The sequence below is a fragment of the Hyla sarda genome, chromosome 3 (genome assembly GCF_029499605.1).
Source record: "Hyla sarda isolate aHylSar1 chromosome 3, aHylSar1.hap1, whole genome shotgun sequence".
Taxonomy (NCBI): domain Eukaryota; kingdom Metazoa; phylum Chordata; class Amphibia; order Anura; family Hylidae; genus Hyla; species Hyla sarda.
The window spans coordinates 339,220,458-339,237,733 of record NC_079191.1 but is presented as its reverse complement, the minus strand read 5'-3'; the positions used below and the strand labels follow the sequence as shown (position 1 = coordinate 339,237,733).

At 45.8% G+C, this 17,276-nt stretch overlaps 1 protein-coding gene across 3 annotated transcripts in view; it reads right to left on the bottom strand.

Annotated features, from left to right (window-relative positions):
- LTBP1 (latent transforming growth factor beta binding protein 1) overlaps positions 1 to 17,276 on the bottom strand; it is a 366,216-nt gene that overhangs the window by 151,337 nt on the left and 197,603 nt on the right. For 2 of the 3 annotated variants that reach the window (XM_056567405.1, XM_056567407.1), the window contains one exon: positions 15,664 to 15,831. The exons of the other annotated variant lie outside the window; for it this stretch is intronic. In XM_056567405.1, coding sequence (XP_056423380.1) covers positions 15,664 to 15,831 — 168 coding nt within the window. The remainder of the gene's footprint in view (positions 1 to 15,663; positions 15,832 to 17,276) is intronic. 3 annotated transcript variants of the gene reach the window in all.

The following is a 17,276-nucleotide window of genomic DNA, read 5'->3' as shown; positions in this document are numbered from 1 at the left end:
TTGTGTATTGGGTTATTAAACAGACTTGACAGGGGAATCTAGAACGTAATGAGGATTTCAGGGGAGGGATGAACACAATGGAAGAGATCTTTGCCTGGCATTTTCCTGGATGATAAAAATATGTAGTACTTTTGTAATACCCACTTATTCCCATGGCTACTTTTAGACACAGTACTAGAAACTGTTACGCCTAGCGCTCCGGGTCCCCGCTCCTCCCCGGAGCGCTCACGGCGTCTTTCTCCCTGCAGCTCCCCGGTCAGTCCCGCTGACCGGGAGCGCTGCTCTGTCATGGCCGTTGGGGATGCGATTCGCACAGCGGGACGCGCCCGCTCGCGAATCGCATCCCAGGTCACTTACCCGTTCCCGTCCCCTGCTGTCATGTGCTGGCGCGCGCGGCTCCGCTCTCTAGGGCGCACGCGCGCCAGCTCCCTGAGACTTAAAGGGCCAGTGCACCAATGATTGGTGCCTGGCCCAATTAGCTTAATTGGCTCCCACCTGGTCCCTGACTATATCTAACCTCCTCCCATGCACTTCCTTGCCGGATCTTGTTGCCCTTGTGCCTAGTGAAAGCGTTTTGTGTGTTTAAACCCTGTGTACCAGAACTTCTGCTATCTCCCCTGACTACGAACCTTGCCGCCTGCCCCCGACCTTCTGCTACGTCCGACTTTGCTTCTGCCTACTCCCTTGTACCTCGCCTATCTTCAGCAGCCAGAGAGGTGAGCCGTTGCTAGTGGATACGACCTGGTCACTACCGCCGCAGCAAGACCATCCCGCTTTGCGGCGGGCTCTGGTGAAAACCAGTAGTGTCTTAGAACCGGTCCACTAGCACGGTCCTCGCTATCCCTCTCTGGCACAGAGGATCCACCTCCTGCCAGCCGGCATCGTGACAGTAGATCCGGCCATGGATCCCGCTGAAGTTCCTCTGCCAGTTGTCGCTGACCTCCCTACGCTGGTCGCCCAGCAAGCTCGTCAGATCGCCCAGCAGTCGCAACAGATAGCGCAACAAGATCACCAGCTGTCGTACTTGACCACCATGACACAGCAACTCCAGTCACAACTACAGCAAGTACAGTCGCAGCTACAGCAGCAACAACCATCTCCTCCGCCAGCTCCAGCACCCCTTCCGCAGCGAGTGGCCGCTCCTAGCCTCCGCCTGTCCTTGCCGGACAAATTTAATGGGGACTCTAAGTTTTGCCGTGGCTTTCTTTCGCAATGTTCCTTGCACTTGGAGATGATGTCGGATCAGTTTCCTACTGAAAGGTCTAAGGTGGCTTTCGTAGTCAGCCTTCTGTCTGGAAAGGCCCTGTCATGGGCCACACCGCTCTGGGACCGCGATGACCCCGTCACTGCCTCTGTACACTCCTTCTTCTCGGAAATTCGAAGTGTCTTTGAGGAACCTGCCCGAGCCTCTTCTGCTGAGACTGCCCTGCTGAACCTGGTCCAGGGTAATTCCTCCGTTGGCGAGTACGCCATACAATTCCGTACTCTTGCTTCTGAACTATCCTGGAATAATGAGGCTCTCTGCGCGACCTTTAAAAAAGGCCTATCCAGCAACATTAAAGATGTTCTGGCCGCACGAGAGACTCCTGCTAACCTGCATGAACTCATTCATCTAGCCACTCGCATTGACATGCGTTTTTCTGAGAGGCATCAAGAGCTCCGCCAGGAAAAAGACTTAGATCTCTGGACACCTCTCCCACAGTCTCCACTGCAATCTGCGCCTAGGCCTCCCGCCGAGGAGGCCATGCAAGTGGATCGGTCTCGCCTGACCCTGGAAGAGAGGAATCGCCGTAAGGAAGAGAATCTTTGTCTGTACTGTGCCAGTACTGAACATTTTTTGGTGGATTGCCCAATCCGTCCTCCACGTCTGGGAAACGCACGCTCGCACCCAGCTCTCGTGGGTGTGGCGTCTCTTGATGCCAAGTCGGCTTCTCCACGTCTCACGGTACCTGTTCGGATTTCCACTTCAGCCAGCTCTCCCCTCTCAGCCGTGGCCTGCCTGGACTCTGGAGCTTCTGGGAATTTTATTCGGGAGTCCTTTGTGAATAAATTCCGCATTCCGGTGACCCGTCTTGTCAAGCCACTCCACATTTCCGCGGTCAACGGAGCCAGGTTGGATTGCACCGTGCGTTACCGCACGGAGCCCCTCCTAATGTGCATCGGACATCATCACGAGGAGATTGTATTTTTTGTCCTTCCTAATTGCACTTCTGAAGTTCTCCTTGGACTACCCTGGCTTCAACACCATTCCCCAACCCTGGATTGGTCCACTGGGGAGATCAAGAGTTGGGGCCCCTCTTGTTCCAAGGACTGCCTTCAACCGGTTCCCAGTACTCCCTGCCGTGACCCTGTGGTTCCTCCTGTATCCGGTCCCCCTAAGGTCATTAAGGACTCTGCCTGCCACAGGAAATGCCCCTCCCCCCCTCCCAGTTCCATCAGGCAAGCTTCTGTGTCCCCTCATGGCCCTCGTCCTGGTGTCACACTGCCCCGTGCCAGGTCTCGCCCTCTGCCCTCTCTCCCCATTCCTACTCCTGCGGTTCTGCCTGCCGTTGAGGAATCCCTCCATCCTTTCCCGGTGTCCTCATCCCAGGGGAGGCAGTTACCCGATAAAGAGAAGGGGAGACCTAAGGGGGGGGGTACTGTTACGCCTAGCGCTCCGGGTCCCCGCTCCTCCCCGGAGCGCTCACGGCGTCTTTCTCCCTGCAGCTCCCCGGTCAGTCCCGCTGACCGGGAGCGCTGCTCTGTCATGGCCGTTGGGGATGCGATTCGCACAGCGGGACGCGCCCGCTCGCGAATCGCATCCCAGGTCACTTACCCGTTCCCGTCCCCTGCTGTCATGTGCTGGCGCGCGCGGCTCCGCTCTCTAGGGCGCACGCGCGCCAGCTCCCTGAGACTTAAAGGGCCAGTGCACCAATGATTGGTGCCTGGCCCAATTAGCTTAATTGGCTCCCACCTGGTCCCTGACTATATCTAACCTCCTCCCATGCACTTCCTTGCCGGATCTTGTTGCCCTTGTGCCTAGTGAAAGCGTTTTGTGTGTTTAAACCCTGTGTACCAGAACTTCTGCTATCTCCCCTGACTACGAACCTTGCCGCCTGCCCCCGACCTTCTGCTACGTCCGACTTTGCTTCTGCCTACTCCCTTGTACCTCGCCTATCTTCAGCAGCCAGAGAGGTGAGCCGTTGCTAGTGGATACGACCTGGTCACTACCGCCGCAGCAAGACCCTCCCGCTTTGCGGCGGGCTCTGGTGAAAACCAGTAGTGTCTTAGAACCGGTCCACTAGCACGGTCCTCGCTATCCCTCTCTGGCACAGAGGATCCACCTCCTGCCAGCCGGCATCGTGACAGAAACACTACTGGGGTTAAGCCAGAATGAAATTCTACTCTAGGCAAAACGTGTTATCCCCACAACAGTTCCTGTGGATGACACTGTGATTCTAAGAACACAAAAGAAAGTAACGAAAAGTATTTAAATAAGACGTAAAGTATATGTCATTGTACTATGCCAGTCTAAGCTCAGTAGACTATTCTGATACTCTAGTACTATAGAGCTGTGCCTGTTATCTTGTTTAATCTGGCAACAGGCTTGGTATATGGCAGGAGCATGCTGACGTTAGTGCTGCTGCTCCCCAAAACCTGCGAGGGCACAGAGAAGAAGCAGCAGCAGGGATGCCAGCATGCTATTGCCGTGCACCAAGCCTTCCACCAGATTAAAGATGATAACGGATGAGCGGGACCACAGATCAGGGGGTAGATAAGTATGAGGGTCAAGTTCTGGGGGAAAAAGTGTGGGAACTCATCCAAGATTTCCACTCAAGGGCTGGCCCTGCAGGACTCCTGCTAATGGGAAAGGTGCCCCTACTGTTGAAAAAGTGCAGGAACTCAGTTCCCACGTGTTCCTGCAGGACTTGAGCCCTGGGTAAGTATCATTATAATCCATGTAACTAGCATTACCAGCCTGTACAAACAGGTTAGTGCGGGTGACACTGATGAGAGATTCCCTTTAAAAAACTTTTTGACATTTTCTAGAGAAATGTCAAAAGTTTTGATTGGTCGTTGTCTGAGTGTTAAGACCTCGACCGCTTGTTAGAATGAGTAGGTAGAAAAGCATGGCTGACCAAGGCAATCCTATAGACTGTAAGTTTGTATTTCTTTGCATGCTCTACGCCCAGCTAGTTCTAGCTAAGTGGCAGTGCCTATTTAAAAGTAGTGAAATCAACCGGTACTACTCTATAAGAATTAGTAAGCTACAAACTCAGGCTACTGATCACAGAATTTTTTGCAGCATTAGGTAATTGTCACAATCTTATGTCTAAGAAGGCAATATAACTGTCTCAATGACGTTTATATTATTGTGAATACAGACAGGAGTGTTCTGTATGCACACACTCAAAATGTATCTCTATAATTGTAGTTTTACACTAGATAGGTACATAGATTTCTGAATTGCACAGCAGCCTTCAGCTCAAAGCTAGTTGTAGACGGAGTCAGTGTTCATAGCCGGAAGGCACATTCCTGGGAGAGCACTTGGAGGAAGACATCCTTTCACTGATGTTTGTAATGTCACCACACATTGTGTACATGGTGGTAATGATTCCTTCATGATAAAATTCCTGTATGTGACAAAACATATTACCCCTATATATGGGAAACTCCAATTCTATTCATCTTTTCATACCATAAGAACAGATATAAACCAAAGTGGTCCTTAAAAGAACCTGAGATTAAGCAAGGCACTGTTATGGTGGAGGTGACTTATAAGAGCTCATTTATTGTCTTAGGAATTGACTAATACAAATATACCCCATAAACCTACCCAGAAGACGTCATTGATGGTTACATATGTAAATAAACTTCTATTGTAGGGGATCCTAAAACTACATTAGTACATACAATGTATTGGATAGATTGTATTCACCTGTTTAAGGAGAATATGAAAAAACAGCAATTCTGCCATTTTTTGTTTTTTTATTTAAATAGGTCACACTGTTTCTCAGCCAGTCAGTGACAAAGGTGGGACATTGCTGTGATCAGAGATCCGCTGAGTTGCAGTGTGACTTATTGGGCCCCAAAAGCAGGAAAATAATTACATCGGGGACTGGAGCCCTGGAGATAAGTATTATTTTTTTTTTATATGTGACAGAATTGTCAAAAAAACACCCTCTCGCCTTTCATTTCACATTGCGGGTCAGTACAAATATGGTGATATCAGGGCCTCATTGGTTTCCATACAAGGCAGACTTGGGCAGCATTATTAGGCCTCCAGCTGGCATAGCAATCTATCGGCACCCAAGAATCGCATTGCTGAAGTACTGATGGAGTAACAGAAGAAACCCCTTCTCTATGTCTAACTGCTTAGTTAGCGTGGTCGCTATTTTACCATGGCAGCTAAGGCCTGGTATTGGAACTAGCTTCAACCACCCCTGCCACAGAAATATTTTACATCTGAAACCTGCTACCAATGGTGCAGGCTCAGTTTTAGTGCCATGTAAACAGTGTAAAGCACATATATACAGTAGTATCTCCCAATAGCGGACACCCCCGGGAATTAAAAAGTGTCCGCTATTGAGAGATGTCCCCTATTGGAAAAAAAGGCTCAAAAATCTTTCTAAATGTCTGAATACTGTCCTGTACTCACTCCACAGTGTAATTACCTATAAAACATGATAAAAAGCGATATTACAGTACAATCTCCCAGTGATGTTTAATCACCCCTTATCCCCCATCATTTATTCCACCCTTTATACCCTGTGCCACCTTAAGCCAAATTATCCCCCTTACCCCTGTGCTACATAATTTCCCCTTGATCCCACCTGTGTCATTTCATTCCCCCCATTATTACCCTCTGTGTAAATTCATCACCCCCTCTTTATGAAGTAGCAAAGGGGGAATTAAATAGCACGGGGGTGGATCAAGAGGAAATTATGTGGCACATGGGGTAAAAGGGGGTGGGGGATGGTATGACACAGGGGGAATAAAGTGGCATGGGGATCAGGAAAGGAGGGGGTGAATGATGTGGCCGGCGGATGTACAGAAGCATGAGACCACTGAGGTCTTCTGCTTCTGTGTGGGGCTGCTGCAGGGTGCTACAGTGGGGGCCTGGGCCCCCTAGGAGTCTGGGCCCCTTACTGGGGTATTGGCTGTACCCCCTGACGGCGATCCTGTGTATAAGGTAGGGCCGGCACATAAGCCTGGTTGTCCCCTATTGGGAGTGTTTTATCCCCTATTGTCTCCTATTGGGTGTGTCCGCATCCACTATTGGGAATGTCCTCTATTCGGAGGGTTCAAATACATTAAAGGGGTACTCCCATGGAAAACTTTTTTTTTTTTAAATCAACTGGTGCCAGAAAGTTAAACAGATTTGTAAATTACTTCTATTAAAAAATCTTAATCCTTCCAGTACTTATTATCTGCTGAATACTACAGAGGAAATGGTTTTCTTTTTGGAACACAGAGCTCTCTGCTGACATCATGACCATAGTGCTCTCTGCTGACATCTCTGTCCATTTTAAGAACTGTCCAGAGTAGGAGAAAATCCCCATAGAAAACATATGCTGCTCTGGACAGTTCCTAAAATGGACAGAGAAGTCAGCAGAGAGCACTGTGGTCATGATGTCAGCAGAGAGCTGTGTGTTCCAAAAAGAAAACAATTTCCTCTGTAGTAAACAGACCCTAAAAAGTAATGGAAAGATTAATATTTTTTAATAGAAATAATTTACAAATCTGGCACCAGTTGATTTAAAAAAAAAAGTTTTTCACGGGAGTACCCCTTTAAGTCTTATGGGACTCTACCGGGGGATTACAAACAGTCCACTATTGGGAGGTGTCCCCTAATGGGAGGTGTCCACAAAGGGAGATTTCACTGTAGCAGACTCTGCTAACCCGCATGCGGCAGCAGTGTTCCATGTTTCAAATCAGAAAAACAGCCAACTATATATTTGCCCAATCTTATTACTGTATTGTAGTAATCATTTTTGTGTCCTTTTCTTATCTGATTGTCAACAGTCTATATCAGCATTACATTATTAACAATATAACTAGTAAATCAACATGTCACATGACAGCAAAGATAAAGAAACAACTACCGCACAAGAAGGTCTTTCGAATGGTCAAGTATGAACAGCTGTTATACAAATTGAAGCTCAGAATTGTATAGACTGAATATATAGAAGGAAAGCGGGACTCAAGGGAGGCCATGCTATTCCTATTAGTCAGTCTCAGCATAGTACAAACAACATAGACAACAGAGATCTGCGGTGAGATTATTACCAACATCATAAACCAAAGTGCATGTTTAATATTCTGTATTGTTAATAACCTGGCACTATCACAGGAGAACACTGCCTGAGGTGGGAGCATCTGGTTCACTTCCAGCAGTTACAAGTCATAACAGGTAAATTCCTTCACTGTTAGTCAAATCCTCAACATATTTTTGAGCAACCAAATAGCGCTGCTGACAAGACCCCCGGACTAGAATGTAAACACGATGAGGGAGATAAGGGGTTTCTTCTTCCATTTTCTGGTATCATGGTATATATAACTCTTGCATGGCTGTATCATTCGAAAATGTATTTTTTTCCTATTATTTATTTAATTATTTACTATTATAATTTTGCATAATATGATCAGAAAAAACAACACATGCCTTATGACAATGGTTCTCAACCTGGGGTACAAGTACCCCCAGGGGTACTTAGCAGTTCTCCAGGGGGTACTTGAAAAGAAATGGTAGGCTGACATCACTGCACTGAGGAGTGGCGCAGGAGGACAGCAAAGGGGAAGCGCAGGCACTGAGCTGCTGTGGGCGATAACTACCATCAGCTTGGTTGCTCCATAGCAATAGGTCCCCACACCAGAGGAGCAGTGGAGCACCAAAGCAGGACAGTATGGTGGCCTACAACTATATATGGGGGCACTTTGGGGGCCTACAGCTATATTTGGGGGCAAAGATGGTGCCTAATAACTTTATGGGGACGCAAAGCGGGTACTATTACTGTGTGTGACAAACATGGGCAGTTTGTAAGTAGGTGGGTATTGTACTGCAGAAAGAAGCCTAAAATGTTTATTTGGCTGGTTCTGTAAGAAGTCTTGTATGGGAGAAATCTTAATGGCGGTCTAGGCCAGATAGTGATGAAAAGAAAAGTAAACAACTCCGGTTAGCGAAGACATCCCCTGTAAATCAGGGGACTGGGGAGATAGGAAGAGGAACAGGGGGCCTGTTATAGAGGAAAGTAAAGCATATGAATTATACTATAATCATTACAAAATGTCTCTAATATGGGGGTAAATTTTTTTGGGAATGGGCTGTCAAGGGTTACTCAGGCAAAAAAGGTTGAGAACCACTGCCTTACGATGACATCAAACTTATATAAAAAGCAGAATTCAATAAAATAAAGGCAGAATGCAACTCCGCATGTGACTATACAAAGGCAATAAGGATTTTAAAATCAAAGGTGCCCCTACCCTCCTATCCCCTAACTAAGAGCAAAGCTCACAGATGAAACATATATACAGTACTAGGTAGAATCAGCAGGGTCTAGAGTGAAGTTAGTGGCTATACACTACAACCAAAGAGACCACACCTTATCAAATTTGTGTGGGCACTTTCTAGACATGCAATAATCTAGAATGTATCTATGGAGTGTAATATATTCTGTGTAAAAAGTTATATTGCACTAATGCATCCCGTGACCTCACCACCGAGGAAATAAAATAATCTGTAACCTCCTCACAGTCATCATTTGTTAAAGTAGGGATATCCTCCTTCCATTTCAACAGAGCACTATCAGTGGGCTTTCTGATAGCCACAGGTCATAAAAACAAGTCACTGGCTTACATATATCTGAAGAACACAGCATGACATGTAGAGAAATAAATTGTGCCAAAACTGCAAGTCTAAGGAATAAAAGTCTTCCGAGGAGCATAACAACTGGCTTTACCCACCAAATACCTGCCTGCAGGGAGGTCCATTAAATGATGCAGATGGGGATTGTGCCAGGGAGAGGAATGGAGAGAAAAGGTCTAAAGGAAGGGTCTATACAGCTTACGTGTAACCATCCAAACCTGCGCAACAACATCAAAAGACAAGAGGTAAAACTATCTATCTAAGACTGACTCTCGCATGAACCTATCAGGGACCCATGAAGTGAGGTGGCCACATTTCCCATGTTGTGATCCAACTCCCAATTAGCATACACCAACAGATATAATAGCACAAATTAGTAGTAGCCAAGCCATCCAGGTTTATTGAAGCCTGCAGAGTCTCCATGCTGAATCTAGTGATCTGCCCTGCCAATAAAAAGCTCTGATAAGGAAGTCTAGTTTGCAGAAAAAAACAATAGGGCAAGCATGAAAAAGATACAAAGAAATTATGTAAGTAGATCATTTTTAAATATATATATATATTGGCCAACAGGGACTGAACTAATGGGTCCAGGTTAAGCCTCCAATAGATATTCAAACCGAGTAACACCCAACAGGTCCCCTATATTCAGAGAACAGACAGGGTCATAAAAGCATAGAGAGAAAAACTGTCGATATAGTTCAATTAACACACAGTCAAGAGAAGAATCTAAGACTCTCCATTAAATCTTAAAGGAGGCCGGAAAGGGACCCACCTTTTCAAGGTACACCAACAAACCATCTGCATATAGGAACAGTTTTTTTTTTTTTTTTTTTCAATCAAGGATCCATGCTTAATGCCACAGATAGAGTCAGAATTGCTATTGCTGCAGCCAATGGATCCATGGCTGGGGTAAATAGAAATGGGGATGGCAGAAAACTGCCTGGTCCCCTTTTTCAATGGAAACCAGGGGGAAATATATTGGTTATTATGTGCCCAAGCTGTGGGGAAGTCATAAAGTTACTTGACGTAGAACAATAAAATGTCAGACCAACTGTCCTCAGGTTGTGTGTGGTATCCATTGAAGTGGATTTACCAAAGTTGTAATACCACAAACAACCAGAGGACAGGTGTGGTGCTGTTTTGGGGAAAAAAATTGCTCTGTTTTTCTTTACCTGGATAACCCCTTTAAAGTCTTAGGAAGTAGCTGCCAGAAATTGATTTTAGTGGCCTTGTTGGGCATAAATTCAGTCTGGTCCAGGTGAATTAAAGAAAGAATTATGAAATGCAACATACAAGCCAAAACTGTTGCAAAAACCTTAAATATATAACATTTCAGAATGGGGGTGTGTGAGAATTAGCACATTTGTTAATGTGGAGCTTCCGGGGCTCTCACCTCCTCATGTGTAGCCTGTCTTCCCTGCCTTGCCAGCCACCACCTCAGTGTCTCTCTACGGTGTGCATGTCAGAGTGCTTTCACTATCCCAATTTTCCTCTGATGGACAGGGGATAAGATATATGATTGCAGGGGTCCTGTCGCTGGGGACCCCCACGATCTTGGCGCAGCCCACCGCATTTTCTGCTGGGCACTGCCTCCGAGATGGGGACGTGACGTCACGGCCACATTCGTGACATCACACCACGCCCTCTCCATTCATAGACATAAATGTAGGGGCATGGTGTGACGTCACTAGGGGGGGCGGACTCGTTTCGGAGGCTGTACAGAGATCGCTGGGTTCCCCCCAGTGGCAGGATTCCTGCGATCATACATCTTATCCCCTATCCTTTGGATAGGGGATAAGATGTATAAAGCTGGAACACCGCTTTAAAAGGGTACCCCAGAGAGCAGAAAAGATATTACCTTTCCTCGCATTCTACCCAAAGGTGGTTGCTAAAGTTCACACAATGTTGGCCAGCTCATATCGGTGTGGTTTTGCCTGTACAAAATGATCACAACATAGTACCTGCCCCACAGTGTCAGCCTACCCCCTTCAAGCAGGGAGAACGTTATAGTGTCAAGACCAAGATTAAATAAGCCGCTGGAGAATGTGGAAAGGCAAAAACTTTTGTGCTCACCAGAGAACCCCTCCCTTAAACATTTTCTACTTATTGTTTACTTAACGGATTTGTCTAGTATTTACATACTGTAGTAAGTGCAGTAACTTTTTGTGCAATATCAAAATTCCTACAAACCATAAGTAAAGCTTCCATTGTAAAGAATAGGTATTCCTGATTATTTACACTGCACCATAAAGTAGTTCTTTGATGCCAAGAGGGAGGAGCCCCAGTCCCAGCACAAGTGTAAATTAAGAGGATGCAACAATTACAGATAAGTTGGGGCACTGCACCTGCTTCTGACATTATAAGCTCAGCTGACCAAATGTGGACAGAAATATGTGCCGATTCACAGCAGTGGACATGAAGTGAATCAGACAAGCAATGTGAACCAAAAACAAACATACCAATAGAAATCCTGCTACAACTAAACTCAGAGCTTTGCACCTGTCAATTTAACACAGGCTGATTGATTAAGAAATATGTGTGTTATATATACAGTTCATGGTTCCTTTCACATTATTGGATACTCCTCATAGATGTACAGCTATACAGTGAAGGGAAAAAATTACTGCTGATTTTGAAGAAATCATCAGTCTATAATTTTGATGGTTAGTTTATTTGAACTGCGAGAGACAAAATAACAATAAAAAATTGAGAAAAACGCATTTTAAATCGATTAGCATTTTACTCAATTAGCTAAATTTATGGCTCCCAGGTGTCTTTAATACAGGTAACCAGCTGCGATTAGGAGGACTCTGCTAAAGGCTCCTAAGCCTGTTAGGCCGCTTCCACATTATAGAATGCTCCATTTGGTTTTGTTAACGGGTCATTATAACGGATCTTTAAAATGTAAAATATATCCTTCTATAGTGTGAAAGCGGCCTTCCCTATAAAAATAAAATAAAAATAAGAAGAAAACCTGTCCACAGAATCAAATTACAAACTCTCCACCATGGCCAAGACCAAATTGCTGTCCAAGTATGTCAGGGACAAGATTGTAGACCTACACAAGGCTGGAATGGGCTACAAGACCATCCTCAAGCAGCTTGGGGAGAAGTTTACAAAACAAAATAACAGCCAATCTCCCTCAGTCTGGAGCTCCATGCAAGACCTCATGGAGTTTTAATGATCATGTGAACAGTGATGAATCGGCCCAGAACTACATGGAAGATCATGTCAATGATCTCAAGGAAGCTGGATAGTCACCAAGTCACTAATAGTTACTATTCACCAAGGTTTACCTGCTCAAAAAGGTCTTGCAATGCCTTCAAGGTCCACCTGCTCAAAAAAGCAAATGGACAGAACAATCTAAAGTTTGCTAATGAACATCTGAATGATTCAAAGGTTAATTGGCAAACTTCAGACGGGCCATGTACATGTGCTTTCTTGAGCAGGGGAACATTGCAAGTGTTGCAAGATTTTAATATTTCATGGCATAGTGTTACCAATTGTGTTCTTGGTGACTATGGTCCCAGCTGCCTTGAGACCATTCACATGATCCTCCTTTCTAGTTCTGGGATGATTCTGCACCGTTCTCATGATTATTGAAACTTCACGAGGAGAGATCTTGCATGGAGCCCCCAACCAAGGAAGATTGAAAGTTATCCTGTGTTTCTTCCATTTGTGCATTATCGTACCAACTGTGAACTAGTGCTGGGCGATATACCGGTATGAACCGGATACCGTTTTTTTTCCCTCCCACAGTATGAATTTTTGCCCATACCGCTATACCGGTCGGGCCCCTCCCCCACACTCCAGATGAATTGTAGAGCCCAGCGCGGCGCCCTCACTTGTCCCGGTGTGCTTCTCTGGCCGATTACGAGAGCGGAATCGGGCCACAGAAGCTAATCCATTTACTGTGTCCCCCCGCTGCGCCTGTCAGCCAGTGTCCCCGCGAGCACGATCAATCCCCACCGCTAGCGGGATCCATGTGCCCACTAGCGGTGTCACAAGAATGCCTCCCTCGAGCACGATCGCTACCATCACCGCTAGCGGGGTCCCTGTGCCCACTAGCGGTGTAAAATGTGCCCCCCGCGAGCGCAATCGCTACCATCACCGCTAACGGGCTCCCTGTGCCCACTAGCGGTGTCACAAGAATGCCGAGCGTGAGCGCTACAATCACTGCTAGTGGGGTCCCTGTGCTCACTAGCAGTGTCACAAGAATTCCGAGCGCGAGCGCTGCTCTGTTCCCCGTCCCTGTCAGCTCTCAGGGTACGGGAACAGATTTAAAAGACTTGCGCGCAGCTAACGTAGTACTGCGCAGGCGCAGCACTCCGCAAATAGCGTAGGGCTAACGCAGGCAGCGCTAGGAGCCTAGCCTTAGCCGTACGCTATTTGCGTAGTACTGCGCATGCGCAGTACTGCGTTAGCTGCACGCAAGGCTTTTAAATCTGTTCCCGTACCGAGAGTTGAAAGGGAAGGGGAACAGAGCCGCGCTCTGCATCCTTGTGACACCGCTAGTGGGCACAGGGACCCCGCTAGCGGTGATGGTTGCGCTCCCGGGGGGGGGCACATTTGACACCACTAGTGGGCACAGGGATCCCGCTAGCGGTGATGGTAGCGCTCGCGCTCGCGGGGGGCACATTTGACACCGCTAGTGGGCATAGGGACCCCGCTCGCGGGGTGGGGGGGTGGCGGTGGGGGACCGGCGGTAATACCGTGATACCGTGATAATAAAAAAAAATACTGTGATATTAATTTTAGGCCATACCGCCCAGCACTACTGTGAACATCTCGCCAAGCTGCTTGGTAATGGTCCTGTAGTCCATTCCTTCTTTTTGGAGGTCTCAAATCTTGTCCCTGACATACCTGGATAGCTCTTTGGGCTTGGGCATGGAGGAGAGTTTGGAATCTGATTAATTGCTTCTGTGGACAGGTGTCTTTTAAACAGCTAATAAACTGAGATTAGGAGTACTCTCTTTAAAAGAGTGCTCATAATCCCAGTTTGTTACAAGTATAAAATACATCTAGGAGTCAGAAACCAGTAAAATACAAATCAATTCATAACTTATATAAAATGCCTTTTTCTGGATTTTTTTAAATTGTTTTTCTGTCTCACACTGTTCAAATAAACCTAATATTAAAATTATAGACTGATCATTTCTTTCTCAAAGGGCAAACAAACAAAATTAGCTGGTGATCAAGTTAGTACATTAGTTACATTTTGTTACCATAGCTATCAAATTTAGAGTTGTCCCATAATGCAAATAAAGTTGATGCTTTTTTCATGTGTTTCACTTGGTAAATAGGTTGAAATATTACTCTGTGTGCTCAATGTTTTAAAGGGATACTCAACCCCTAGACATCTTATCCCCTATCCAAAGGATAGGGGATAAGATGTTTGATCGCGGGGGTCCCACCGCTGGGGACCTCCGCAATATAGCATGTGACACCCACCTGTTTCTGCTCCGGAAGCGCTGGATGGTCTGGGTCCCGACCACCGGAACGGAAGTCCGTGACGTCACGACTCCGCCCCCGTGTGACGTCACGCCCCGTCCCCTCAATGCAAGTCTATGGGAGGGGGCGTGACGGCCATCACGCCCTCTCCCATAGACTTGCATTGAGGGAACGGGGCGTGACGTCACACGGACCCAGACCCTCCAGCGCTTCTGGAGCAGAAACAGGTGGGTGCCACATGCTATATTGCTGGGGTCCCCAGCGGTGGGACCCCCACGATCAGACATCTTATCACCTATCCTTTGGATAGGGGATAAGATCTCTACGGGTGGAGTACCCCTTTAAACATTGTCCAATTCGAATGATCAGGGCACTTTTATACATTCTCATATCTATTATTTAGGAATCACTTCTGCTGTATCTCTTTTTTTGTGTCCATCATAATTCATCTCAAAGTTCTTGTGCATTGACATACTGAAGTTCAGAAGCGTCTACTTTCAGAGCACACGTCTGCAACATGGAAAACCAGACAGGGCCTGCAAGTGCCAAAAATGTGTTTAGAAAGTCTAGTGAGAAATTACTTGAAAAGTACTGGAAACGTTTAAATATTTGAACCTTTCGAGTGTGTGCTACTTTGGGATGAATGACACAGTAAGCAAATGTTGTGCTACAAGAGCATAGTCTCATTAAAGAGAATGAATGAACAAAATACAGACAGGGAAAGGGCCAGTAATGTAAAAAAAATGGACTTATGAAACAAAAAAAGCAGGTAAGAACCAGCCCAGCAGAACAAGTACTGTCATCGCTGCTGTATTCTATTTTCTGAATAGAGGCAGAAAGCACGTGTTAAGGGGGTCATTGACCACATGGGAAGGTACTCAGCGAATACATTCATTACGCACTGGACATCCCCTACAGGTAATTCCTCAGCGTAGAAATGAAATAGCAAAGAGACACACTCACTTACAGGCTCTCTTAATGTGACATTTATTTCCCATAAAGGTCAATACCCCCCTTGATCAGTGGTCTTCAGCTTGTGGCTTTCCTACTATTGCAAAACTACAACTCCCATTATGCCTAGACAGTGAATAGCTGTTCAGACACCCTGGGAGTTATAGTTTTACAACAGGTTGGAAACCCCTGAGTTCACTGCCCCAACAGTTGAATGTTGCCACAAATTAAAAACAGAATGACATCTATGGTTGATAAAGGTTTATGTGCACTTTTAGCAGGTTGGTGAATAACATTCTACCCACTATGGTTAACCTATAGTTAAACTACCGTATTTTAGAGAACAGCTCCAACCATGTGCCGTACAAGCATAGAAGAAATAACACACATCTAGTGACATCTGTGACAGTACTTACCTACTCTGAAGTTACTGGAAGTCAGTGTGTCAGCAGCGTGACCATTTTCACTAATAAGCGTGGTTGTATTTCCCTTCTCGCAGTTGTTATGACAGCGGCCCTTGGTACAGGTCACTTTGCAAATGCTGGGTGTGAAGACCACCTTGATGCGCCCTGTCTGGTTCCCCACTGCCAGAGGAGGCACAGAGAAAAGGAAAAATAGACAGATCAGCTTGGTATCCATTGGTTTCCTCCCCAAGTATGGAAAAAAAAAGGATTAAAAAGACCAATATGAGGGAGCAGTAAGGCAGCTTGACAGTGATCTCTGCTCAGCATCCAGTGGTGTCTCTAAAGCAGGAGTGGAAGATTAACAGACAGGACTCCGGGATCTACTCCAAGACCACATTTAAAGTTTAGTCACCAGAGTGGGATTAGTAATCACAATGCTGCACTTTATTCACAGGGAGAGTGAAAGTGTAAAAAAGAAAAAGCTCAGCACGCTGCATGACAGCTTAAAGAGCCAGCTCTGACAGGCCGATGTAATGCACTGAGGATGGCTGAACACCTAGGGGAGAATAGACTCCTGTGTCTTCCTGCATACTCCAGCTGTTTCTGCCGTTATTAAGTCACTCTCTTTCCCTCTCGCTCACTAGAGCCCGTCCCCTGGAAATGTTTTAGGCATGCGGCGTGTCTGAGAACATCTGTCTCAAATCTCCTGGCACCCTAGACGGGAGTGATCAAATCTGGTTTGTGACGCAGCTGCCTGGGTCCAATTTTTTTTCTAGGGTTTTTTTTTTTCACCTCTTGGCAAAAGTTCGTCCTCTTGTAGATTTAGGCATCATGTGCTGTAACTCATTATACCTATACGGGGCAGAAATGGCAACGACTACTACTAATAGCTTATTAGACCTTTCCAGATTTATTTTCCTTGTCAGTATGACTTTATCTCAAGTACATTCATGTCAAACTAAAAATGGAATTGCTTTAAAAAGACATCACTATGTATGGACGGATGGAAAGTGTTCTAATGGGTTCATATATTTATGTTAATGTATAGTGTTTCCTGGGGAATATGCTACTAATGCAACTTCCAAAATTAAAGGGGAAATCCAGCACCATCATTTTCTGAATTTTTTTCAGCATAGTTGTGAACTATTTTTTTCAAATCAACTGGTGGCAAAAAGTTCAACAGATTTTTAAATTACTTCTATTTAAAAATCGTAATCCTTCCAATCCTTATCAGCTGCTGTACAATACAGAGGAAGTTGAGTTGTTCTTTTCTGTCTGACCACGCTGCCCTCTGCTGCCACCTCTGTCTGTGTCAGGAACTGTCCGGAGCAGGAGAAGTTTGCTATGGGGATTTTCTTCTACTCTGGACAGTTCGACACAGACAGAGGTGTCAGCAGAGAGCACTGTGATCAGACAGACAAGAACAACTCAACTTCCTCCAGAGTGTACATCAGCTGATAAGTACTGGAAAGATTAAGATTTTTAAATAGAAGTAATTTACAAATCTGTTTAACTTTTTGGAGCCAGTTATGAAAAATGTACCCCTTTAACGCATACCTTTCATTTCAGATGACTTTTCAGGATAGGTTGTCTAGTGTGTGCACATCAGCACTATTTCTTGGAAT